This window comes from Cynoglossus semilaevis, chromosome 13 (genome assembly GCF_000523025.1).
Source record: "Cynoglossus semilaevis isolate Cse_v1.0 chromosome 13, Cse_v1.0, whole genome shotgun sequence".
Taxonomy (NCBI): domain Eukaryota; kingdom Metazoa; phylum Chordata; class Actinopteri; order Pleuronectiformes; family Cynoglossidae; genus Cynoglossus; species Cynoglossus semilaevis.
The window spans coordinates 8,453,726-8,481,236 of record NC_024319.1 but is presented as its reverse complement, the minus strand read 5'-3'; the positions used below and the strand labels follow the sequence as shown (position 1 = coordinate 8,481,236).

Sequence of the window (27,511 nt, the reverse complement as noted above, 5' to 3'; positions counted from 1 at the left end):
TCCTGTAACGTATCAGTTGGGGGCGTACTGCAGCGTCAGGACCCCCGCCTACCACCTGCGGGTCATATCACTGCATTGACTATGGCTGTGGAGACCCCCGGTGAGGGGACAAGACAAATGTGATTCCTCTACTGGAGGTATTAAAAATTATTGATGATTTAAGCAAAGACTCCTTCCATTAATAAAGTCAGCAACTCTGGAGTATCCACTGTGGGTGTGTATGCATTTCTGCATCCAAGACAGGAAACTACAGTACAAGGAAAGAAGAAAATGTTTTTTCTTACCTGGACAACTTCATCGTCCTCCTCCAGAAGAGCTTCCAACACATCCACAGCCATCTGATGAAAACAGAGCGCCAGGTTAGAAGGGAAAATGTGAAGAAGGCCGAACAAGTAGGAAAAACGTTGGAAAAAAAAAAAAAACATTCTCTTTTGTCTCTGCAATTCCTCCAACACAGTCAGGAACAAAGAAAAGAAGACGGGTGGCGTGCATCTCTCAGCCCCTCAATCAATCACCGTGGTCAGAGGCTCTGATAAGCATCTATGAGGCAAGTGCCACGTTCTCAACATCATTGATTACAACAAGACAACATACGCGGCCATCTATACCCACTCAGCAGTGCTTATCGCCGGGTCAATACCCACTTTGGCTCTCCTGTTCAATCGCTTTTTTTCATCCATTTACTGACATTTACAGTGCTTATATTTTTAGTATCCGACCCCACGCCACAGAGGGCGCAACAAAACCTGCCACTCAGCTTGACCCACCGGCCTTACAATTTTCCGAGGATTTCCTCTCTATAGTATCCCGGACAGAGCATTTGAGGTCTCAAAGGAGTTTAATGTTGGTTGACCTTTGTCATAGTGCGTCACTGTCTGGGTCTGTTTCTGTGGGAAGTTTCAATTACAGAAAACAGACCCAGACTGAAGTAGCAGTGGGTTTGTTTTGCTCCATCTCTCTCTCTTCACTGGTTCAATTCCGTGTGTGTGTGTGTGTGTGTGTTTGGTCCCAGGTGATGATATATTGATTTTTGTCAAATTCAGGTAGGAGGCCACTGTTAGCCAATCACCCGTGGTGAAGGGCTAAACACGTAGCAGTGCACGTACGCACACACAATCAGGTAGGCACACACTGACAAATACAACACACATAACAGTGAGCACAACAAGCAGTGTTTGTTTCTAATTAAGGCAGGTCTTATTAGGTGGAGAGGTCCGAGTTTTTTCCCGCTCTTACTTTTTGGAGTTCTGTTTTCATTAGGTCGACTAAAAGGCTCCATGCCCTGGACAGACTGTGGCTCACAGGTTAACCGAGAGGACGTCATTAGGTGTGTGCACGTGTGCATGTTGAGGAGATGGCTGATTGACTGCCGGGCCAATTATCAGACGTGAACCTATTGTCCCTGTTTAATTAATGACTAATTAAAAATACACAAACAAAAACATCTAATCCCACGTGATGATGAGCAGACTCCCGTCTGGCTTCACAATTATCTCCTTGACTTTCACAGTGTCACGGTGCGGTGAAAGAAAAAGAAAAAAAAAACACATGCTCACACAAATGCACACAAAGAGAACGAGACGAACAGGCGATTGGAGGAAAACTCCTTTCACAGAGCAGAGCATAATAAACAAGGGATAATGAAGGAGAGGTTTGGGAGCAGGGATAAGTGACCGGTCAGAACCAGAACCTTCGTGACCCACTGAACTGGTCACACCAGGGGACAACCATTAATGACTCTAAAACCTTCTTAATGTTTTTTGTTTGTTTTGTTTTCATGAAGGAGAGGCAGAAACAGTAGAACACAGGAGGAATTTTTGCCAGGATAGAATCTGAAGAGCAGCATTTCAATATGGTTCTTGTTTCAGTAAACAACAGAAGGTTGGCCCAGGACCAACAGTGACGCACAACACCATGTACACCGTGGTGTCCTCTTTATTTCAAGACCTGTTAAAGGAGAAAGCAAAAGTAGTCTTCCGAGGAGAAACTAATTTATAATTGCCATTCTGTGTGTGTGTGTAGGTGTGTGTGTGTGTGTGTGTGCATGTTGGGCAATCATCAAGCAATTTTGTTTAACAGAATCATTTTACTGCAGCGCACAACAGAGACAGGAGAAAGACAAATCACTTTACAAGCGAGGGCAAGCTGTATCTCCAGCACACAAACGCACGCACACACACACACACACGCACACGTGCGTACAGGCACAAAGAAGAGTCTACACTTAAGTAAATAAAACCCAGGGCTGTCAAGGAAACTGCACTGCTGTGAATCAATGGAAAATATAATCCCACTTGTTAACTTGTCTAAAATTAAAAATCTGAAAACATAAATGTAAAACTGCGTTCACTGACAGGAGCGGCATCTGACGGAGGTAATGATTGGTGATGATGACATTAATAAGTGTTTTTGTTTGAGAACAGGTGCGTGTGTGTGTGTATGAAGATTGATCTGCGTTTGCCAATTTCCTACTAAAACAAAGCATTAAAACGTTATTAAACAAGTCAAAGAGATCGGTCAGATTCTGTGTGATTAATTGTTCAATCCACCCGACGAGGGAACAGAGTAAATTATTTTGAGCAGTGGGGGAAAAAACAGACATCAGCAGTGGAGGCTGTGGTGGATAAGGTTTTATATTGGGTGGTTGATATATGCTACACATGATAAATAGGAATCCAGACTTCATCCACTTCATCTTCTGTCTGTTGACTGATTGATAAACCAACCATCTTAGCTCGGGCAGTTTTATCCCATATATGTTTTATACAAGACAGAAAAAAATGCCCACAGTAGTTGGTCGAAGAAATGCTCTTTTCCATGAAAGAAAAAGTTTTTTTAAAACCTTAAGCTGCCATTTATTCTAAAATAATGAAAGTTGGAAGCTAGGAGAGAGCAATGTGGTCTAGAAGACTTTTTTTATCCCCATCAGTCAATAAAGGCTCCAGGGTGGAAGTGGTTATTGCGCTCGCCCTACAGCAAAACGGCAGTATGTCTTCCGATACTAGATTCAAATACTGGCTCTCAAAAGCGTGCTGATCCAGAGACCTGACACTTCTGAAGCAGCTGCTGCAGTTCTGCGTCTCACGGGGAGTTTATTGAAGTTAAGCAACAATGTCAGCAGTATTTTAAATCAAGGAAGAAAACCAAAGCATTTACTTAATTTCTGAAGTTACTGTGAAAGAAAAGATGTGCCTCAAGGCTGATGACAATATTGTCTCTTCACAGTTCGAGGGCTCAGTGAATAGAAGAGCTACTTTTTGTTGTTGAGACTTAGTCAGGCGTCAGTGTTTTTGTTCACCTGTAAAGAGTGTGACAGTTTAACTGACAAACCATTTTCAATTCAAATGAACTATAGGCGTACAAGCTCTGCTCACTTTCTGGTCATCTGAATGTGCTGATTATAATGAGGGATGATGATTATAATTTTACTCTCTTTTTAAAATAATTTTTATCACTATATTATTGAATATTTTGTGCTTATTTTGTTGAATACAGAAAGATTTGTTTCTTTTTGGATAGACATCCAGTAACCTTGTGTTTAAGAATATTAAATAAAGTGGGTGTAAGTAACCGGGTAGTGCCAGGTCATAATATATTTAATGAAACCCAAACTATAGATGTATCAGTACACAACGAGTACGTAAATAAAAATACCCGATTTGTAACAGTTTGTAAAAATGTATTTGTCACAGGACAAATGTTAAAAAAAAAAACTGTACACTTATGTTTTCGTTTAATACTGGCGAGAAAAAACAGACTTTTTGCTAAAGTTATTTTTTATAACCAATTTATCAGTTAAAGTGTTTCATCACCGCAGACACTGACGCACTCCAAACAAACATAATTCATCTGAATGGTAATTTCGGAGCAGTAGAGCTGCTTCAAGCACCTCACACACTGTGTGCCGCGTCTTTCTGAGAAATAATGAAAAAGACTCACTCAGTATTCATGTTTTTTTTTTCTTCTCACGGAAGAAAAGATTTTTGTTTCTGTTGCTAATTAAGTGGCACAGATACACGTGTTGATGTGGAATAATCACATCCTGCAAATTGTACACAAAGAGTCTAAAGAGATACATGAATTCACTTTTTATCATTAGTTAATGGGACGATTTTTATGACCCCAAAGTTCCACCTTAAAAAATCATTTTGTGGGGATTTTTGTTTTCTACATTTTATTCAAAGGTTTTTAATGTGCTGTATCAAAAAAAATATCAAAAATAAAAATATCAAATGGACACAAAAGCATTAATGGCCGTGGCCTTGACTGGCTTTTGTTTGGTTAAGAAAAGATTGTTTTTCCAATAACAGTGCTGTTCTCCTGCACACGACTTGTTCAGCTGTGGTATTGAAGAGAGTGGCCACTAGTACTGACCTGCTCACTCCTGGTTTTAATGTCTCACTGGATGAATAATGAATACAAGTTTAAACAAAATAAATGTACCAGCTTCAAAGATATACTTAGAAGTATTAGCAATTCACAGAGCAGAATACTTCGTCTAATGAGCCGTGCCCTTTGTACTGTTATTTATTTGTCACTGAATGCAACAGAAGAAAATATTATCTCTTTAATCATTCAATCACCGCCTTGCATTGGAGTGTGAGGAGCTCGAGCAGTGAGTACCAACAGACACTGCGACACAAAAAACGAGGATATTTTAAATATGAGTGTAATGATCCTCCACGAACACGTTGTAATGAGGGAAAACCCAAACTGTAAGTACGAGATATTTTTGTTCTGCTTCTGCTTCAGCTCCACCCAAATGGCTATACTATCAACAAGAAATGTCTGTTGACTTCATGAAGGCCCAATGAAAATATATATAGTATATAAGTACATAAATATAAATATATACACACGTATATACATATATTCATGTTACATGAAGATTTGTATTCAATATAGATTAAGATATATTGAATATAGTTTCATGAAGATGTTTTGTGATAGAAGTGGGTGATACTGTTATGTTATTAAATCGTGTGTAAAAGGGACAGACAATCCCAAAAACTATATTTGAGATTGTTTGTGTTGCAAAGGGAGAGAATTGTGACAGAGAGACTGATGGAAAACAATTTGTCTCGTCTCTTCTTGCGCCCATAAAACTCCTATTCCTCAGAAACATTCAACCCTAATCTAGAGCAATATTAAAGGGCAAATGGAACCATACTGGTGCAGTGGTGTGTGTGTGTGTGTGTATACACACACCTGCTGGGTTTAGGGTTGTACACCGATTGTGCTTAAGGGATGATGAAGACAAATGACATATGACGACCTGTGGACCGAGACGCTGTCATTTGACTCTTACACCTCACAAAGTTTCTGTGGATGTGTAATTTCAAAGCCAACCTGCTGGAGCTGCTGCCGGTTCGGAAGCAATCGAAAAAGAAAAAAACATTAATAAGTGTTCAGGGGATTTAGCACCGAAATGAAGCCACTGAGCCACTAAAATCCAGGCCATTAAGACTGAATACTAATGAGTGATTTATTAGAGCAGGTCATGGCGTCACAGATATGGCAGCCATTCATCAGAATAAAGCTTCTTTCACCCGACCACTCCTCCTCCCTGCATGCCCTCTTCCCTCTGTCCCACACAGTAAATATCACTCTTCAATTATTGACACTAACCTCTGAGGGGGATAAAGACGGGGCCCAGACCTTCCCACCTTCACTGCTGTTCAGTAGAAAGAAAGGTGCACACACTGGTGCGCACAAAACCACAAGAGCCGGCTGAAGTACACACAAACAAGCTACATCCCAATGCGGTGTGAGAGCACAACAAACACGCTTTTACCTCGTATTCTTCTGACTCCATGAGCAGTTTGGCTGTTGTGATGCGGGACTCGTATGGAGGGATCTCACTCTGAGAAAATCAAAAAAATACAGAAAAATACAAGATCAACGTCTGAGTACTTTTTCCTCCCTTCTTATTGTCTGGCTGAACATATTTTAAGGTAAAAAGAGAAATGTAGCTACAGTGTCAGCTGGTAGAGTTCACACAAACCTGCTCCAAGAGAATAATTGCCTCAATTTCAAATGCAAACACTGCTACTACTTATTCTAAGAAACTCAGTGCATATCCTGACTTTGACATCTATTTTTTTTATTTCTCTGTTTTTCTGTGCCTTGTGCCTAGAATCAGCCCTCCACAAACACAAGTCACACACAAACACAAATGTACAGATTTGAGAGGCAGAAGTTACCAAAAATATTGGTAATTATCCATGTTTTTTATAAATCTTTTTTTTTTTTTTACCCCCTTATGGTGTCCTAATGTTTCTTCTTACTGTGAAGCACGCAGTGACAATCCCGTTAGATGAAAGTACTTTATAAATAAACCAGGATCTTATGAGGCCTAGTTCCTGTCAGGAAAAAATAGTCAAGCTCAGCTCCAGTTCACCTGTGTGCCTTCGTCTGAGCTGGAAGACGCTGCGTTCTGTTTTTGGAAGGGAAGCCATAATCCGACACTCTTCAACAGGTATTCTTTACCTTCCTGGAGACAGAGGATTGCATATTTTTAATTATTAAGTCACAAAAAGAAAATGCAAAAAAAAAGAACATCTGAAGTAAAATAAAAGTATTTTAGTAGGTGGATACGTTTGGGTTAATTGTTACTTATTTAGAGCTTATCGTTGTACCGCTATGGATTGTTATGACTTGAAAAATAATTTCATTTAAATCGTTTCAAAGGAATTAAAAATCAGTCTCGGCCAGAAGTGTTTAGAGTTGGTCTGACCCCTGGTGCTTAAAGCAGGTATTACATGCCCACTTGAGCTCCCGATTTTCCTTGGCCTTACACCATTGTTCTTAATAATCCAATCGCATTAATTTTAAGACAAACACTGAGGACACAATACCAACAGATAAAAAATAAATATCCAAAAAGTAGCCTTGAAAAAATGTGCTGTTCATTAACGCCTACAATAAAAACTGATGCTACTAAAGTGGAATCTGCTGAATCTATTAAATACTTATTTCATTTTTATTACATTGCCATCCAATAAAGAAAGGATTAATTCATTATGAGGGGAGTTACGGTTACACATTTCAAAAGTTCTGTTCAAAGTTCTGTCAAGAGGGAAATTTAGTTGCCAGTTGATTGCTGCATTATTTTCCAAACTGATTTGAATTAACATTTTTCCTGTTCTTGCTCCTTATCAGATGACAACATATCCTCAGTGATGTGGCCAGTAATTAACATTTCTATCAGTGTGACCTGTCCATGTATGTGTGCATGTTAATGCAAGTGTCCATCGACTGATTAATGGCCAACAATTCAATTTGCTTAGAATAATTAACTCAGCAGATTCCTGTTTTAATGTGGTGATAACTCATCCCCAGCATTTGTATGTCTGTGTGTGTGTGTGTGTGTGTGTGTGTGTATACACTGACCTGGTTTCTCTCTGTGCTGAACAGGTAACTGGCCATGAGCTGCAGAGCCTCTGGGTTGTCATGGTGATAACGTAATGCTCTCTCAATAAACTCTTTGCACTTGTCTGCAGCTCCTTCTTCCATGCTACACACACACATACATACACATACAACCTACATGATTATGCAATCGTATTACAAGTGAGTTACATGTGTCAAAAGCCCAAGTCCGTGGGCAACAGTACCAGAGGTCTGTCAGGTAAATCTCAGCCATGGAGCAGTAGGCGACACTGACATCCTTCACTGTGGGGAGATCAGTGTCCTCCTCTGGTTGGGCAGCAGCTCCAGCTTCAGCCTGCTGCAGGAGCAGAGAACAGAAGACCAAACAGGTTTACGACTCTCTTTATAGGACATTTTCAGCTGCTAGTTGTACTGTGTTTTTTTCTACATTTATATCCTTTTTTGTTTTACATCAATGTAGATTACCTAAAAATTAGTTTTCAACAGGGGACGGACAGACTCAGCAATACAGCAGGATTCAATGCGCAATCTCTATATTAGCCCCTTGTTGCTTAGTCCTGAACAACAGCAAAAAGATCATTAAATCCAAGGGCTAGTCTGAGATGACAAGCAAATTTGAACTGGTTTGATACTGTCACATGGAGCAACTCACCAGATGGAAGCAGGAGGAAAATAACTCCAATACAAAGCATCAACGACAAAAGAAACATTTGACTTCCTTTCTCATTTATAATGTTTTCCATGATTGTAAAATTGCCCATTCATTTTCCAGGTTTTATTGGACATATTGGAACTCTGCCAAAGGTTTCATCAGGCCTAATGAAATTAATGAGCAGGCAGATCAATTTCTGCAGGTCCTTACATTTTGATTTATTCATGAATATTTGGCTGTTTGAAAATGTGATTTTATTTAAGAGGCTAATAGTCTTTCTATTTTTCTTTTTTTAGAAAATCAAGTAAAATATTGTGGGTTAAAATAACAGCTTAGTTTTTATTGAGCTTCATTTCTCTTTCCATTTAGTCCATATAAGGTGCTGACAGAACCATGCTATTAAAAAGAACATTACTTTCAAACATAAACCAAACATATAATGTATAATATATGTTTCTAGGTGAATTTAAGGGATTTTATTACTGTTAAGGGAGACATTGCATGGGTGCATAATGCTACGTTAAATAAATGAAGAACACCAAACATTGGCTGAGTAAACACCCTTTTAATTAGCTTTGTGATAGATGATGGTAACTTCAGTTATAATGTCCTGCTGTTTTGCCAGCTGGCTCAGAGTCACACACTTGAGTCTTACTGGGACACTTGGACAGAAGGAAAGTTTTTAGCAACACCTGCACTTGTGCTACTCAGACAAAACATCTGCTCTGAAAAAGCAGTAAGATTTATTTGTGTGGAAAATGTAAAATGTTTTCTTTCTTCTATTATTGTTAACCAAAAGACTATACAGAAATATATGTTGCCACATCAAGTTATGTTATCAGTTTTTCTTGTACAAGTAATGCAAATTGCAAATGCAACTCTGATCCTTTAATATGTGTTAGTCTGGCACAAGCCAAGACTTGTATTCAGATGATGGCCATTTCTAATACCGGATGCTGTCATTCATAGTAGTATTGACTTACTTGACGAATACATGGTTCATTGTTTATGTTTCGATTTCCAAGAATTAATCGAATGCAAATACAAAAAGACAGAAGTACTGTGTATAGAAAGACAATCCAACAGCACCCTCTTGTGAAGTTCCATTACATTACATTAAATGTTTGAAAACCTAACAAAAAAGAATATAATTATTTGGGGGGAGTGTACTTACTGTGGTCTTGGTTTGTTTGTCCAGTGCCGACAGTAGAGCTTCTATTCCTTTGCTGTAGTACCCCACAGCTTCCTGGCCCGTGTGGATCTGTCCCAGGTACATATATTTACTATGACCTTCATCTGGACTTAGTTCTACTGCACGCAGGAAAATGTACAGAGTTAGTCAAGGAAGCTACAACTGAGGGAACATGAACTGCAATTACTGCAATACACAGGTATGACATGGAAAACCCATAAAGGATATTTCTTTGGCTTTTTGCGTGTCTCCCAGTTCAGAGTAGATGTGTCCCAGCATATCGAGTGCTTGTTGATTGGTCGGCTCCACATCCAGGGCTCGTTGGCAGAAAAGACAAGCCATGTCCAGGTCAAAACTGTCCATGCATTCCTCGGTCTGTGCAGCATAAAACATGACACAAATCGTAAGAACTACTTACTTATCTTAAAGTTTTACCTTCATCGTGTTTGACACACCAGGTTTAAGTCACCTTTTCTAGTAGCTGTTGAACAGAGTACTTCTGAGCTGTTTTCTTCTTGGCTTTTTCGTGCATCCTTACTTGCATCCTTTCCTGTGGTGACAATCCAACAATCCCTGCATCGCCTTTAAAAACGAAACAGCGTTATGTCTGATGTATCGTTTTTCTAAAGTGACAAAATATCCACTGCTTACTGTCCAAGAACTTGACGTCAACATCCTACTGTAATAATAATCCAAACAATATTTTTGAAAAAACAAAGCAACTTACCCCTACCAGGGCGGTTCTCCTTCCTTTTGGGCTTATTTCTCTTTTTTGTTTTTGCCTGTCCTCCCATAATTATCGACAAAGTGCCCCGTTTCCCGAAAATTCTGCTAAAATATACTTTTTTAGATTATGTGTTTGTAACACGCGTGGAAAGTACAAGTGGCTGGACCAAAGGAACAGCAGTGCGCATGCCACAATCGATGACGACAGCAAACTACGGGAAATTGGAGTAGACAATTTTCACGGAATAGAAACATACTGACAACAATACTAATTACCCATTTAACTTTTTTTTGTTTTCTAAAAATAAACAACAGCTAAGCCTTATGCGTCAATAGTTTAGGGTTTTTCGTTTTTTAGTTGAGTAGTTTTAAACTAATCAAATTGCATGTTTGTAGACGGTCGTCAATATGACTGACACGAGTGTTAACCAATGAAGAAACGCGTCCGGGCTGTGCCCCCTGACGCAGCGTAACCTTTCTGGATTTGAACCAATCATATGACACGTCAAATGTACGCACCGTATTTGCATTTCTGTTGTAAATAAACGAATGACAGAGACGAGCTGACATTGCCTAACAAAACTTATTGTAAATACAAAAGCCATCATACGGAACGTGTGTCCAGGTAATTATGGTTCTACGTCATCTTTCAATTTAGAAGCAGAAAAAAATCGAATTACAACTGTTGGTGTCGACGCATTGTGTGAAGTCACTGAATGACAAAGCACTGGATGCTTAGCTGCTAGTGGTGATGCTAATGCTAACTCTAGGTATTACTAACTCCTTTTGGGTTTAAAAATCCTCAGCAACACAACAAATCCCCCTCGACATTACACAGTTGAACCGAAGGCTTGATTCCGGATAACCGTTAATGCTTAATTCAATAGTCGGGTGCTTCTGGACGTGTTAGCTTAGCTCGTTGTTAACGAGTGTTCAAAAATATGTGATGTAAAAGTGACATCAAAACGATTCTTTGCATGGCTGCTTGTGTTTACATCACAAAGTATGTTTACGTGACGTAACTGATGTTTCTTTTTCATTACTTTGAAGCAGGGGCGGTACGGTTGATGTCATCCTTACTCGCCAGTTTGCATCCAGCCTTTGGAGTCAGACTGTGTGTAGCTACACAGACCGCTTGTGGCCAATGCCACAGGCTCCACTTGACGAGGGACGTGGATTATCAAACACCACTGGAAAAGATATCAAGTTGGCCTCATCAGACCTCTGTTATCCCAACCGGGTTGTTAGATTAAAGAGGCAGTGTCTGTCGATTTGCCTGCAGAGAAAGTCAATATGTCAGATTTGAATAAGGAGGTAGTGGATCTAGTTTGGGGGAGACCATCTGGTGGAGGAGTGTCTGCTTCCATCTTCCGTAGGTGGACTCAAGGTAGGAAGTGTATTCTTACTTGAATGATGATAATAATGAAGTTTAGTCACTTGACCTGTAATAATAATAATAATATGAGTAATGCGTCTGCACGGTGCCAAAAACATAATCTAATCTGTCCAAGATAAAATTAACAGGTCCAAGTTTGATTGCTCTCTTAACTGAACATTAAGATATCATATTATGAGTCACAAGATTCTGTGCAGAGAAAGCCCTAATGTTGCAACATCTCACATGACTGTTACTTAACGACTGTGTATTGATGCCTTTTACAGGATTTGTTTTCAGTGAAAATGAACACACAGCTCTGGAGCAGTTTGAAGGTGGACCATGTGCTGTTATTGCACCTGTTCAGGTAGGATCAAAATCACACTGACTTAAAATGCCTAAAGTCTGAAATAGAAGTGTTGAAAAGGTTGTGCTTTAAGTTACGTGATAAAATACTGGAGCAAATTCTGCAATTGTATTTCCCCAGGCTTGTCATAGCTACATTATTACATGAATAAATCAGTGGTGAAACCTGAACAAACAAACAAACTCTTAAGTCTTGTTTTTTTTCTTTTCAGGCTTTTCTCTTAAAGAACATTCTCTTCAACAGAGAATGCCCAAACTGGAGGCAGATATCAGGTGAATCTTCTTCACTCCTGTCATTTGTGCTATTATTCTAGACACCACAGGCCGTTAAACAATAAATACTTTCTGTATTTTTAACATCCGTCAGAGGAGGAGCAGAAAACTGTTCTGTGTTCCACTCTGAGCGAAATCCTCGAGTCTGCCTGTTCTAGCCCTTCGACGCGGTTCTACCTGGTGACTTGGGCAAAAGGACAGATTCCACAAGCTAGTGTGCATACTAAGACACAGTCGCAGACGCAGGGTGTGCCAGAGGCAGAAAGCAGCCAACCTCCACAGGAGCAGCAACCAAGTGCGTCCTACTGGATCTTTGAATTCGATGACTAACATTTGACAGTGTGGTGTTTTGCTGAGTCAAGCTTTAATTAATGAATGTGTGTGTGTTTTTTGCCTAGCTGCTCTTGCTGCTGAGGATCTGGGCTTTGAGCAATTTCACAGTGTTCTTCAGTAAGTGACACTTAACACATGTTGTCTTCATGCTCTTTCTCAACTGTAGTTTAATGATTTAGCTTGATTTACAGTGTTAATCTCTTTATTTAAAACTGCCGATGAATCATCATTTGCATTAATTTCATCATGAAAAATAGAATCCTTGCCCTTCACTGACCATTTTAAACAAACAAACTTAAATTCACACCAGGCAGCTTTGCCAGGGAAATATTGAAATTTTATCACGCTGCAGTTAGGGCACAAGTCAGCAAAAAAGCATTGCTGACTCACTGTGGAAAAGCTGCATGATAATGAAGACAGACAGCCCAATTTGAAACTTTCAAAGGTGAAGCAAAAACCAAAAGTGTCTCCAAATAGATAAGGTCCAAATCGTCCCCGTCCCCTGGTTCATTCACTAGATTTGTGATGCATCCTGAAGGTAAATCTCTGCCGTCCCGACGCGGCTGACAGTTACTGCACCAGAGTCACCGACTGTGACGTTGTAAAGCCCGACAAATCTTCTTTCCTCGCCAATGCTTATAACTCATCTTAATGTCTGTTCTGCTGCAGCAAGCGTACTGTCATGTCCGTGTCAGAGCTGAGAGAGGAGGTGCTGTCCCTCTACCACACCTGGGGGGGGTGCTGTGGAGTTTTGCTTTTTCTCTATTCAGTCATCCTTACCAAGGTAATCCTTTCACTGAACATGTATGGAGGAAGAAACAGACTTACATGTTGAATAATGACTCTGGGCGTTCTCTGTATTTGTTAGGTTTGAAAAAACATAAATAAACACACACTTGTTATTTCTGATGCACAGATGTTGGCTCCTGTACCTTCTGTTGCTAACATATGATTTAAGGGTTTTTTTTTTTCAGGAGAGTGGCTAACATATGATTTAAGGGTTTTTTTTCAGAAGAGTACTAATGCGTTTTGTATTACTTCCTTATTCTGTGAAATCAATTGCCCACTGTGACTTTTTTGTGCAGGGTATAGAAAATATAAGAAATGAGATCCAGGACACGATGGAGCCCCTCATAGACCCCGTGCATGGTCACGGCAGGTAAAATCCTCCTCACACACTGGCCATTATAGCATTGTTTATTGTGTTCATTTGTATTGTGTATTTTATCCTATGTCTTCATGTCTCTATTTTGTAGCCAGAGCCTGGTTAATCTCCTAGTAACTGGCCATGCTGTCTCTAATGTCTGGGATGGAGACAGGGATTGCTCTGGAATGAGTAAGACGTCCATAAACACAAACAGGCAATTTCCCCACTGGGGGCACACATCATTCAGAGCCCAGTTTGTAGCCTTAGTTTTAAACTAAATCCATCACTGGGCAATATTTCTTACATCCCACTGAAAGGCAAAAAGAAGAGACAAGTCGATGCCAATTTGAGATCATGTAACAAATGAACATTTCTCCTGTCTCGTAGAACTCCATGGTATTCATAAGCAGGCGTCCGTTGGCTTCCTGACACTTATGGAATCACTACGCTACTGCAAGGTACAGACATAGAAGTTCTGACAGTTTTTTTCTTACTTTGTGAGAGAAGTACTTTAGAGAGTGTGATGGTGCTAAGTGAACAAACACAAACAAACACACTGTAACTTGTGACTCTGAGACGTCAGGCATTTCCTGTTTATAAAGCAAACGCCAGAGTGGGAAATGATTGTGTGACTTTAACTTGTGGTTGTATTGATGAGCAATATTGATGATGCAGCAATATGTATACAAAAAATAAACTTTGACATGATGCCAAGCAGGGTTTCTGCTATGTGCATTAGGCAGCATTGGCCCGGTTAAGTGCTTAACTCATCCGAAAGATCTGCCGAAGTCAGGTTCAGTTGTTAGATCTGTGGCAAGCAAAATGAATGAATAGAACTTCAGGAGGATCAAGATTACAGACAGGCATGATGTCACACAATGTGATGTTTCTATAATGAGCATTGCTTAACAGCCGTGTCACACTACTGCCAAAATAAAACCAACTTCAACAGAGCAGGGGGTGTTGGAGTCAAGACTACCTGCTGCGGCTGCTAGGAGAGAAAAAAAGTAATAACGGTAACAGCGATGCTGACATAAATACTGAGGTTGACTGATCTGGAGCAAAGTCACAAATGTTTTGTAGAAGTGGTTAAATTTTAAATGACCACATTTCCTCTGTAAGTGACAGGAGAGGTGCAGGGGTTTGACATTTTCATGTCCAACATGCACGAGGCAAAGGGGGATCCAAAATAAAAAGGCTGTCTGTTCTACAGCTAAAGAAACAGAAGAGGTTACGACTTTATTTTTATTATTGCTGGAATGGAAATAATTGTGAGATGACCGAGTCAGTCAACATTTTAAAAAATACACATATTTAAAAATACTTACACAGGACAGTGATGTATGTGAGTGTTGCAGACATCCTCATTCAGAACAGTATTTTACAGTTTATTCAGTGTCACATTCACCAGAGTTAAATTAGTTCCACTGCCATTGCGTGAGCATCTGTACTTCTACTTAAGTAAAGAATGCAAAGAACTTTTGCCACCTCTGAAATGATTTCTTCCATATGTTCAGGAGGAGGTGTCATATCTGTAAAAACCTCACTACTGTTTTTTGTTTTTTTTTCTGGCAAATGTGCAAGAAAACATAAAACTAAAATAGATCGTTAATCACTGCAATTAGAAATACAAGATATGTCACGCATTATCCAGACATGAAACTCTCTCTGCCTATCAATCACTGCTGACAAAAGATCAACAGCTGAGTCATCACTTATAATAAATACCAATAGTAACTGCAGGGAGATTGTTGTCCAAACTACTGGAGAGCTCTTAGGAAAGATTTAAGAATTGGGAATTTTTTTTTTTTAAAAAAGGCAGGAATCTCCTTACCTTCTAGTTCAATGTTGTTCTCCTGAAGTTACTGTTCTTGTGTAAATCAGTACAATTGTTCTCTGAGGTGCAGATGATTAATCAGGCACTCTCTAAAGAACACATTTATTTTAACCTTTATTGGGTTCATTTTATTTTATACTGCTGGACAATAAAGCTCCAGAGATGAAAACCAGCTGTTGTTGTTCTTGCTCTGCCTCTTCAGATATTAATGTGCTTCATAAACACTTTTTACAATCTCGTCAGTCTCTGATTCATGGAGATAAGCACTCATAATAGACACATATTTGGTGTTCATTCCTCTTCTCCATGTGTATTTTAGGTGGGAGCATTCCTCAAGTCTCCGAAGTTCCCTATTTGGATCCTTGGCAGTGAAACGCATCTCTCTGTGTTTTTCACCAAGGCAAGTTCATTATATTCACCCTTCAGCAGACCACAGCTGTATTTCACAAACACGGATACGTGGTGTAATCTAAGCCAGTCCTCTCAGCAGGTCGGGACAACCGAAATATAGAACGTGCTTAACAGATTCTCTATGCTGCAGTTCAGGTAACAGTGGTGGAGGGCAGTGGTGGCAGAGGAGAAAGAGAACAAGTCCAGGAGATAGACATATACTGTTGTTTCTTAGCTTTGGCCACTAGCATTAAAAACACACACGCAATTACACTCACCGTAACCCCCCGCTTCTTCATGCGTGTTTCACTCACATGTGATCTGAACAATGTTTTTGCACATGTTCATAGTGTAAACTGAACACATGAGAAACTCTTTTACAAGCCCAACTAAAACCTGTTTTGCAGCGCCCCCTTGTGTAGGTGTATTGTTGAGCCCCCCATCTAATTGACATGGGGGGGCTCAACAATACACCAACAATATGTCAAAGACATTCTAAACCATTCACATTGTGATTGAAATTCTTTTCTTTTTTTTAAACTGCAAAAAAAACACTATAAAACTGCAGCTTTTATTGCACACAATAATTAAAAGTTTCCCACTGTCGCACAATTAAGGAAAATACTCAAATTAATTTGCCTTGTTGGACCTTAGTGGAGACTCGCCCCCCGCTTTGGGAACCACTCAGCTAAACAAAAACTATTTTTTCAGTTCAGGGATTGGCATACATACAATCTATTTTTTTACTGGTCTTACAAAATGATCTGAAACTCAAAAGCCCAGTGGAAGCTCTTGCTTTATGTTTTATTCCTTAGCTTTAATGTGTAACCAAAAGACTTCAACAACTGTTGTGGTCTTCTCGAATGTCCGGTGTCTGCTGGCTTTTTTCAACCAAGCGGCACCAAACCCCATTTCACCTAATATTATAATAACAATAACAACCGTGGCTGGAGCCCTCAACACAAAGGCTGTTGCTCTCTGGACACTCGTATTTCTCAACTCTAACATTCTGTGCTAAAGAAACAGTAGAACTCTCCAGCTTTTACAAGATCTACTGCATTTCAGCTAAATACACATACAAGCATGCACTAAATACGCCACCTGGTACAGCTCATGATGACCAAGGTCAAACGCTGATGTTTTGATGAAGAGGGGAGGCAATTGTTGGTTGGTTCTCCACTGCGTGTGTCCACGTGCCCCCCCCCCCCCCTCGTCCTCCCAGTCAAACATGCATGTTTCTTGTCCTTTATTCATCACAGTGTAATGTAATACATTTCTGTAGCTTGTTCATCATAACTGGCAGTTTTGGTTGTAGCAAATTGATTCTTTCTGCTCTTGTGAAAATGGCACCGCAGAGTCAGAAAAATCCCAGGCCATCGTCTCTGTAATAACGCCACGTCCGTTGAAATACCATTGATTAAAAGCTCGATTACATCCACGAAGCCCAGGCTTTGGCTCGGCGAGTAGATCATGTGTTCCCTCAGCGATGACCCAACATCGTCATGCCTACACTGATGACTTACCAATTGCTACAACTCCCCTGGTACTAGTGACGTCTACACACACACACACACACACACACACACACACACACGCTCACATATACACTTACTTCCTCTAACACATTCCAGAGAGCAGGGAACCTAATCCTGATTAGCATTAGTGTTGTATGTGTGTGTAGCTTCAGGTGGATTGCTTCCTGTAGGGAATGTAATTCCGGAGTTTCCATCTGGATCCGTTTGTCCCGCTGGAGACTGGCAACATACACATGCGTGTGTGTCAGTACATATGTATACAGCTGACACCACCCCTGTGTGAGCTCCGCATCCACGAGGGCAGTACTCAGTGAAAACACAAATTCCTTGAAAAAAAAAAAATCTTATTTTGGAGCACACTGAGATTTCCCAGCACTGCGTGTCACCTAGTTATGTAGCTTTTAGCTTTGATAAAAGGGCCACAGACAATGGCAGAAAACCTGATCCCTGCCTCTTATGTGTCAGCGGCTCCTTCTCTCTGCCATCAGGGACCGCTGTGTATTCTCCTGTGTCGCCGTCAGCTTTTAAACCATCAGCCTGATAGCATTAGTGTTTTTATCTAATCTACCTACACAATGGCCTTTGCACCACCTGTGATCTTTACCCACAACTCCCCCGCCCCACATGCTGTCTCACACAGAAACACTGTGTCTCTCTCCCCCTCACTCCCCCCTGTTCTATTTATGCTTCTTGTAGTGACACATAATGGGATCTGTTTTTGGACAAATGTTTCTGAGACGGCAGACTAAAAAAGACAGAACAAGTGTCAGAGGTTTTGTTGATTTATGCAACATATCATGCAATATTTAAAAAAAAGGTCCTCCCCTGTCTCCCCCATTTGCCTTTGAAGTATCTGTTAACGCCGGTACTGTAGATCAGTTGTTGAAAAGAGGATTCTCTCCACAAACCTCTTCAGATCATTGGTCCCTGATGGGAAGGAAAGAGGAAGAAAGAAGGTAAAAAGGAAGGATGCACTTTAAGGAGTTGGGCAGTGGTCACTCAGGAAAGATGGTGGGGGCAATTCTCCTGTGACGTTTCTTTTCCCTCCCCAGTCTGGTCTTGCTGAGTGATGAGGTTCACAGCCCGTCTCTGTGCTTCTCCCAGGAGTTGCCCGTTTCTGTGCGCGTGCGTACTGTAGTCGTGCTCGGCCGGTGATTTACTCAAGCAGCAGCTTTTTAACAAATGTATCTCAGGTCACAGTAAAGTTAGACTCAGGTGGCCAAAGCAGTACACAGTACTTGCAGTATAAGCAGTATTTTTGATCCACATCCCACAGATTCTGGCAACAGACATTATTTTGTTAAAGCAAGCTTTAAATCTGAAACTTCATTGTTGAACAGTTTCGATTTGATTCACCAAACAAAATGAATAATAATTAGGGCTGTTCAATAAATGTGAAAATTACATTAATTAGTGAAAGTAATCAGATTAGAATTTTTAACACATTTGACAGATGATGAATTTATCTTGGCTGATCTTGATTAATCGCAATCACTATTAATCAGGAGTAATGTTGATGTTGATATGAATGTTGATAAAACAAACATGAACTTTATGACTGCATGTCCTGGTAAACAGAATGTTTTTGTTTTGTTTTTTGCTCCCATCACCTCTTTATGCCAAAAGGGCGTAGGTCACACACAAACACAAAGCAGCAGAGAAGTGTACATTAACAGTCATTAATAATCTGTGACAGGTCAGACCAAAGGCCATTATGACAGGGTGAAAGGCACTTTGTGTCAGTGTGTGCGCTGCATTATTCTTCCTTTTTCCCCAGAGTGCTGCAGTCTGTGTTAGGACATATCATTACACTACAGAACTGTCCTCCTCTGTCTTCTCACATTTCTGGTGAGACATAGTTTTTAATCGTCCAAGACTTGAACCATATGTCACGACTTTGTCGCATCTGTCTTCGCTAGAACAGACAGACAGACTGAAGTCAAAGTGAAAATGCCCGATATTTGTGCATAGGTTTGTCCTTTGCTTTCTGTGCCTGTAGTCTCATGGGATGTGAGCTTGTTGGAGAAGAATTGCGCTCTCATACACTTCTGCCGTCTCACTTTTCCTCATCTCCCTGTCGTGTCGCAAATTTGTTAGAACCAACCTGGAACAATTCAGGAGGCACTGTCTGAGACCTTTGCTTTGTCATGTTGAAACCGATCCCTTCAGGTGGACTCTTTAGCTACTAAGAGACTCCCGGCGCACACAATGGCTCTTTATAGAAACCAAAGGAATAGAAATGGGAGTTAAGTACCGTGGCTGCCTGTTTTCTCTGAAGTGGCTTTTTACAAAGGAAAGAAAGAAGAAATAAGAGCGGAAGAAAAAGTCAAGGGGGTAGTGAAGGAAGTTCTCTAGAAGTTTTGAATAAAAAAAGAATGTGAAGGAACAAGGGAAGAAACAAAAGATGTAAAATTCTTACAGAGTCTGCTTCCCCAACCGAGAGCCACTCACTGCTTCAGGAAGGAGATGGGAAATTAAAGCATGTGCCCCACTGGAAGAGAGAAGGCTGAATGGAATCAGTGTTAGGTACAGTAGTCCACCTGATGTGAACCAAATACCATGACCATTTTTCAGATTGGAAAGAGTTGAGTATTAGAACCTACATTGTCGTTACAGAGGCAGCGATGATCACTCATGAAATACTAAGCTGTAAAGTTAGTACATGAACCATGTGGTTACTGACAACCCAGTAGCTGTCTGTGCAGGTCTGTCGGCTCAGAGAACACATACATTCTCTCATTCAGCCGTTAGGGAACGCCGTTCTGTCACTGCACGTTTCGTTTCATTCAAACGTTTCACTTACAGGAAACGTCCCAGCATTTGTAGCTCTGTGTCGTTCTTCAGTTGAGTGAATAAGACTGTGGTGGGGGAGTCGGGGGGGGGAAGGGGGGCACTGTAGTGCACACATTAGGGATATATGTAAAATCCAGTGGAAAACACCCACTTAAAAGAATGCATGTTCACAGAGATATTCTTCAACACGAGGAAGGAAACACAGAGACTTCTACACTTAAACACAGCTTCCCCGTGGAGTTTGTTAGCTTCATGGCATGTTTTCCAACTTGGCTGCATCCTCCACAGGCCTCTAATAAAACAGAGATCAAAGAGTCAAACCCAACCTGTCATCACACACACACACACACACACACAACACAGTCAGCTCATGTCTGTTGCCATTACAGGGTTTGTGGGGATGTTTAGGTAAAGTGGTCTTTTCTATTCTTTTCTATCTGCTCATTAACCACATCACAACGCTCGCTCCTGCCTTAATAATACGGTTTGCTGCCGTCTAAGTGTATAGATTGATTGTTTTTAAGTCCGAACGTATACTTTGTCTTTGCCGCTCTAAAAGATAACATAATCTGACCTTTTGTGCGAGGCTGCTTCAACTTTTCATCACTTCCAGATAAAGTATGCCTCAGGGTTTAGGTGAAAAGCAAAGCGGCAGTTCATCAAACTGATGCGTGTGCTAAGATACGTCACTGTTAATCCCACATAATGTCAGTGTGTCCGCAGACGTGTAATCAACCACCCTGGAAAAATTTTTAGCACCTCCACAATCGGTAAAGAGACCCCAAGGCCGCACCGCAGTAATGACAAATGTACTGTCTGATTTATGAAGCCTGTAATGCTAACACATCAGAGCCCTGCTGTTCTCAGTGTGACAGAACGGGGTGTTTGCCCGTATCTGACTGTTTGTCTTTGCATCTGAAGAGCCAGCAGCTGGGAGTCATCTCTTCACGATGCCCCCCCGCTCCCCGAACCCTTCTCTCACAGACTGAGCCCTAAGTACAGTAATAAGTGAACTGTGAAACCCAAGCAGCCTGTGTGAGTCTGAGGCTCAGACTTTAATAAAGGCCAGCTAAAGATGAGCAGGGTTCATTAGCTCTCCAACAACACTGAGTGTTTTTACAGCGTTTTATTGTCATGAACACGATCCCTCCATCGCTCAAAAGAAGAAGTAGTGAGAACCTCCTGGTGCTCGCCTTCACACCGCCAGGAGTAGTGTGTGAGTTCACACTGGTGAAACATTGGTGGAACTCGGTTCTTACAAAGTACACCTTTATGTTTGCTAAATGATCTCAATCCATATGTTCATGATAAAAACGTATCTATTTGAAGGTGTTGTCAGAAAAAACCTCCTGTGATCCCATCGTTATGTTACATGGAAGTCTTGAAGTAGTGGTGTAAAAAATATCGATACGCTGAAATATTGCAAAATTTAGTTTCACGATTTTCTACAGCACTGTAGTGATTTTTTATGCGAATATTCATGGAGTTTCTTCTCTAGCAATTACAATGTAGATCCCTCCGTTCCATGTACAGCAAATGTTATGACCGGTCACAAGGGGGCATTGCTCTGTGAATTCACATGAACACGTCCTCCTTTTTGCACTGGCTGCTAACACTGTTCTATCTGACTTTCATCAACAAACAAACACTGTGGAGCTCGTCATTAATCACAGGCCGTATTTGTTCGACTCGATTTCCTGATGGTGCGTCTGCAGCGAAAGCCGTCTGACTTTATCAGCACATCAGTTAATAACCCTATGGGCTGTGGCCCCTTGGATAACACACAGTTAGAAATACACATCAACATGTATGCATTACATTTCAAACACCCCACACAGCCACAGCAGTAATGAATGATGTAAGTGCTTCCTGCTAATTCTGCCGACGAGAAGAGTCAAAACTTGTGATTTGTAAATAAAACAAAACTTCACTCATGTTTAAACACTGTTAAAACAGCCTTTAGATTTATAATGTGTCTTTCTCTCTTTATTCCATGATTCTGCTGCAGGAGATGTCCCTGGTGGGTCCAGAGTCTCCATCAGAGCAGGCACGGAGAGTCTTCCAGTCGTACGACCCTGAAGGTAACGAAATACGTTTGTCATAAAATATTTTGAGAATTCAGTCTCATCTCCGGCCTTTTACCCCCTACACACTCCTTTTATAGACTATTATAATGACCTCTGCACTTTATTGGCTCATTAGTCTTGCAACTATATGAAAATGCTGGCAAACAGATGCATTTTATTTATCTTAACATTCACTCACACACTGCCCTGAGCCTAAATTCAAAAGACCAACTCCATTCTTCCTGGTTTCACCAGAGGAATCTCTAACATTCTCTGTTCGGCTTCTTTCTCATCTCAAGACCCTTTCTTCTCTGCTGTTGTTTTTAACTCGGTGAGATCAGAGTGTCACACAGCTGAGTCAACCCTCCTGCAGCCTCCACCCCTGTTAGTTTACTCTTACAGTTATCTGGGGTAAAAGGCATTAAGACGGTACAGGAAAAAAAAACCTGGCAAAAAGATTAATAAAAGATACTGTAGCTACCTTCTTTACAAGCATTGAAACGGTACCCTCAGGTTCATACTGCGGGGTGTTTATGCCTCGGTGCGTATTCAGAGACAAATAGGAGCAGTGAAATGAAACATTTAACCCCGACATCTGTTGCGTTTTATATTTTTCTTCTTCTTTGGAGTTGGCAAAGAGGAGGAGATGAGGAGACTTCATCTCCAGACGAGATCATGTTAACAAGACACACCAAAGAGCCAAGCATGTTACTCGAGCATCCAACCAAGGACACGAGTAATCTCAGCAGTCATTACTCAAACATCCACACTCATGTGTTTTCACTGTGTGCTATAATTTGTTGCCATAAACAAAATTATTCACTCGTAGATGCGAAATCCTGATTTGTCGAGATCTTTTGTTTTGTATCTCTGGGACGTTGCTGCCGCTCTGTTCTCGACAACAATTCTGTAAACACAACTGTCTGTCACCCCCCACTCACCGGGTTGTGTGTTTTATCTGTTTCTTCCTGTGGCACAGAATGTGCCAACGCACAAACAAAAATGCGTGCTGTAGTCTGAGCGCCGGTCTGCTCAGAGGAGACGACTTTACTGTACACAAAGATGCATTCACTGGCTGTCGTTTGTGCACATACGCCATCGCCAGCAGCACCGGAGTGCGGAGCAGAAGGCCTGTAAATCTCTGTGTGTCACATGAAGAGTCAGCACTGCTCCCTGTGTTGTGGAATGAGGGCGCCAGACGCATTCACACGCACTGGAGTGACTCACAAGACACACACTCAGAAAGCCACTATCTCAGCACGCTCTTTAAAATGTGTGCGTTTGTCATTGTCCGTGTGTGTGCGTGTGTGTGTGTGTCGCCTGTCACACTGTGGCAGAGAAAACAACATGTCCGTGTGTGTGCACCCAAATAAGTCGCTAGTGAGTGAGTGGGGGGGCAGAGTGCATGTCACTCCAACATGATCAAAACAGATTTGGGGTCTTTGTATGTATCTAAACAACAGGCCACACAGACACACACGCTGCCAATGCCCTTACACACACACACACACACACTCACCAACAAACAGAGTTTTGGGCAAGAACACATGTTAATGTTTCGAGCTTCTCCTCAGGTAAAGTCATCACCATCACAGGCGTGGAATGTAGGTCAGAGGAAATAGACAAACTGTGTGTGTTTGTGTGCGTGCGTGAGTGTGTGTGTGTGAGTGTCCATACACGCAATATTTGGTTTTGGGGGGGGGTTTATGATGTGTGTCAAATGTGTGCATTCCCTCTGAGATTGTGATGTAAGCGGTGCTTGCACCATGTAAGTGTAGGTCAAGGCTCCTCTGATTTATCTCTCTGCCTCTGTGTGTGTGTGTGTGTGTGTGTCTGTGTGTGTGTTCCTCTTGTTGTGTGTAGATAATGGCTTCATCCCCGAGTCTCTGCTGGAGGACGTGATGAAAGCCCTCGACCTTGTGTCCGAGCCTGAATAGTAAGTGCTGCACGTTCAAGGTTGTGTTTGTGTGTTTTCCATCATTAGTGTGTGTTGCTATGCGTGTGTGTGTGCAGTGGGGGGCCAGGGGGGGTGAAGGGGGTTGACACCTGTAGCTCCTCTAAAGTTGTAGCTCCTAAGTCACGGCCAGGCGGGGTCAGCCAGCCTTTACTCATGTTTCACTACCAGGCTTCTATAAAGTTGGAGCAGAAAGAGCCCACGATGAAAGCCCTGGAAAAAAAGGAAAGACTGACGGAGAGTCAGAAGCTGAAGTTTGAAGGTCATTAACAGCCGGAAGAAAAGACGTAGCCAGGGAGGAAATGCTTTAAAGTGTCGCTTTAAACAGAAGCACGTTCTCATTTGAGGAACAGTGAGTCCTAACTCTGCAGCCAAGTCGCCGGACCGCTGATCTGCTCTGCAGACCCCCAGATGGCTGATGCATCAACACTACAGTGCAGCACAGCAACGTTGGACGAGACAAGTGCAAAACACAGGAGTTAGAATCCTGACCTGAGCAGAACAGACTTCCAGCACGTGAAATAAACAAGCATCTTAAAGTCAGACGGCTCGCTGCCACTGCAGACGCACCATCAGGAAATCGAGTCGAATAAATAGGACCAGTAATTAATGACGAGCTCCACGCTGTTTGTTTGTTGATGAAGGTCAGATAGAACAGTGATGGCAGTGAGGGCAAAAAGGAGAGAGTGTTCATGTGACTACACGGAGCGATGCCCCCCAGTGACCAGTTATAATAGTTACTGAATATGCTCTCTGCAATCCAGGAGTGTGCTCCAATCGCAAAGCTTTTAAGACAGTAGAACATTCCTGTTGAAAATTGTTTCTCAATGTAGAACAGGTGACACTTCAGGTGTTTACTCTCTCTTTAACCTGAAGGGGGTTGACAATGTAATAATGCCATGAGGGAACTGATTTTGACAGCTCTAAAAACGTCAGTTTTTCAGCATTAATTAACATCTAATTGTAGCCGGTTTTGTTATAGAGAAACTTGGCAAACTCAGTGTCGGCGTTTGTCTGGTCCATTTTTATAACATGAGGTCATTTGCGTCCTGCAGCGGTTACAGAACCAACGCCAAACTCCTCAGATCCTAGAACACACAAACACTTGTTCACAATAATAAGTGATGTTATTGATCACTGCGGGGATCTCCTGCTTCCTACTGTCCTACACGCAGAGCAGAAAGGAGCTTCAACACACATGTGACTCTTTGGACCTCGCCCTCAGCCCTGCCGGCAGCGCCGCTCGTATGTGCGGCATGTAACAATTCACAGATAAAATTACAGCCTCTGCCTTCCCTCTGAATCTGGGCACGACTCCTACCTCTCCTTTCACTGCCTTAAAAGGTCAATCTGACCAGATTTCTTTTTTTTTCTACCACAGTGGAATAATAATAACACTGATCTAAGAAGTAGGAATGTCTGGAACAGAGAGTTACATTTAGTTGCACGATGATATTCAGTAAAATATGCGCTCACCCTCAAACAAGTCTTCACTGTTATGAAAGCTACTGTTTCATTTGTCTCTTCAGGTTTATTGTCTTTTTTCCCTTATAACAAATTAAATTCCTGTGTATGTGTGTGTGTGTGTGTTCCCAGTGTCAGTATAGTCAAGAGCAAACTGGATCCTGAGAATTTAGGCATCATTCTACTGGGCCCGTTCCTGCTGGAGTTCTTCCCTAACCAGGTATGTGGTGCAGTTCAGTCCTTCAATTAGAAAATCCATCGGTTGCTAGCATTTTTAAGCTAATGATAGTCTTTTCTTTTTTTTTCTGAAAACATCCTTGCTTTGTCTCATGTGAATTATTTGCGTGTGTGCTCAGCATCATATGACCTCACATTCTGAGACATTAAAAGGGAAGTAATGATATGCCTTTATGAGGTGGAGGGAGCGCGAGGAAGACGGGGCAGGAGAAATAGAGGAGAACTGTGTTAAAGTGATCAGGGCTTTAGGGACCGACCAGTGGAACGGCCCCCGAGCCGCAAAGAAATTATACTGCCATTAGCCAACTGGACACACACTCAGACACACGTGGGATTGGGCTGAGGTTTAGGGTTTCATACATATAGGTATATAAACATGAGAACCAGAACACACACACACACACACACAGATAACACACCCTATTAGCATTCTGCACCTTCCAGCCAAAAACATGAGAAGTGTTTTGGCTCAATGTCACTGTTTGGACATTTATATATTGTTGGCCAGTTCATTGTAATTGGAGTTGAGCTCCACTTTAATCCTAACACACAGCATTCAGCTTTAATTGCAGGCAGAGTTATCTGGGGTTTTTGTGTTTGTGGTTAAGCTGTCTCCTGCCTCTCAGGGTATTTAACCCTAACCCTGTGTGAAGACTTCATACATGCTGCATGTTTCTCACACCGCGTGCCGCATGTGTTACAGGATTCAGGAATCCCAGACTCATTTCCCGTCTACCACTACAATGGACTTAAACAGTCCAACCACAACGAGAGGGTAAGACACTCTTTAATATTCAGGATTTGTTTTAAGTAAATGATGGTGGTGGGTTCCTGTCCAGATTCTCTTACACACTTGGATGTACTTTTATACTCCTGCCATCTTTTTTTAAAACACACACACACGGTTGGAAGCTGCCGTCCGCAGCAGAACAAACAGTAGCTACGGCGAGGCTAATAGCTTGTTCATCCATCCTAAAAGCCCGGCTCAACGTCCCGTTTCCTCCAGTGCTGTCAACACAGAGCCGACTGTCAGCATCCTAGTTGTAATAAATGGTCAAACCCGAGTCTATTAGAAACTGTGTGTGTGATGGATGGTTGGCAGTGGATGATCCGGTGGCAGTACACAAACACAACTCAAGAATATCAGTTTCCTCGTCTGTCAACTTTCTTTCGTTTCCAACATCCCCGCACCCCCCACCCCTCACTTTGCTACCTGTGAAAACGTAGTAACGGCAGCAGATGTGTGCCCACACACAAGCCTACACACACAGCAAGGCGCCTATAAGGTCGTGATGGCATTTCCATTTCCTCAGCCTCAAATGGGAATAACAGACGTCTGCGAGGTGCATGTGTGTGGACCTACTGTTTTCATGCATATGAGCACAATGACAGAGTCCACCTTTACTTCTCATCAGCATTGCTCTAAAACATGGTCTACACCTGTGATTATCAACTGGAGGTCCGCAGCCCGAATCTGGCCCACCAAACCATTTAATCTGGGCCACGACTAAATTCTAAAATTGTGAAAATATTGTTTGAAAACAATAACTGAGACTTCAACAACTTTAATTTAATTAATCCCCACTCTTTTGAAAAATTGAATTTTGATTTCATATTATTTGAGTGTCCAGACCAGGGTGTCTGTTCAGAAACCCCTGCTCTATACATATGTAATGGAATGCACTCACTGTGGCAGCATCAAATACCATCTCATCCAGCAGGGGCTGTAACTTCTGGTCAAATGTGTCAGACCAGCCTCGGGAAAAGCAAACCTTTTGA

At 41.5% G+C, this 27,511-nt stretch overlaps 2 protein-coding genes across 4 annotated transcripts in view; one reads left to right on the top strand and one right to left on the bottom strand.

The window, feature by feature from the left end:
• LOC103388393 (probable assembly chaperone of rpl4) overlaps positions 1-10,173 on the bottom strand; it is a 28,045-nt gene extending 17,872 nt beyond the window's left edge. Inside the window, exons 1-9 of the mRNA XM_008323346.3 lie at positions 9,964-10,173; positions 9,706-9,818; positions 9,465-9,611; positions 9,219-9,371; positions 7,617-7,729; positions 7,393-7,516; positions 6,401-6,493; positions 5,795-5,863; positions 285-338 (exon numbers count right to left, since the gene is read on the bottom strand). Coding sequence (XP_008321568.1) covers positions 285-338; positions 5,795-5,863; positions 6,401-6,493; positions 7,393-7,516; positions 7,617-7,729; positions 9,219-9,371; positions 9,465-9,611; positions 9,706-9,818; positions 9,964-10,030 — 933 coding nt within the window. The 5' untranslated portion in view covers positions 10,031-10,173. The remainder of the gene's footprint in view (positions 1-284; positions 339-5,794; positions 5,864-6,400; positions 6,494-7,392; positions 7,517-7,616; positions 7,730-9,218; positions 9,372-9,464; positions 9,612-9,705; positions 9,819-9,963) is intronic.
• A 287-nt stretch (positions 10,174-10,460) lies between these two features.
• Positions 10,461-27,511, top strand: part of mindy3 (MINDY lysine 48 deubiquitinase 3) — a 17,619-nt gene continuing 568 nt past the window's right edge. Inside the window, exons 1-15 of one of the 3 annotated variants that reach the window (XM_008323347.3) lie at positions 10,461-10,587; positions 11,016-11,349; positions 11,625-11,704; positions 11,916-11,976; positions 12,071-12,271; positions 12,375-12,426; positions 12,979-13,093; positions 13,395-13,468; positions 13,566-13,645; positions 13,844-13,914; positions 15,613-15,693; positions 22,020-22,092; positions 23,941-24,013; positions 25,628-25,715; positions 26,436-26,516. In XM_008323347.3, the coding sequence (XP_008321569.2) occupies positions 11,256-11,349; positions 11,625-11,704; positions 11,916-11,976; positions 12,071-12,271; positions 12,375-12,426; positions 12,979-13,093; positions 13,395-13,468; positions 13,566-13,645; positions 13,844-13,914; positions 15,613-15,693; positions 22,020-22,092; positions 23,941-24,013; positions 25,628-25,715; positions 26,436-26,516 (1,224 nt within the window). In that variant the 5' untranslated portion in view covers positions 10,461-10,587; positions 11,016-11,255. The other 2 variants (XM_025061627.1, XM_008323348.3) reach the window with 2 other exon arrangements.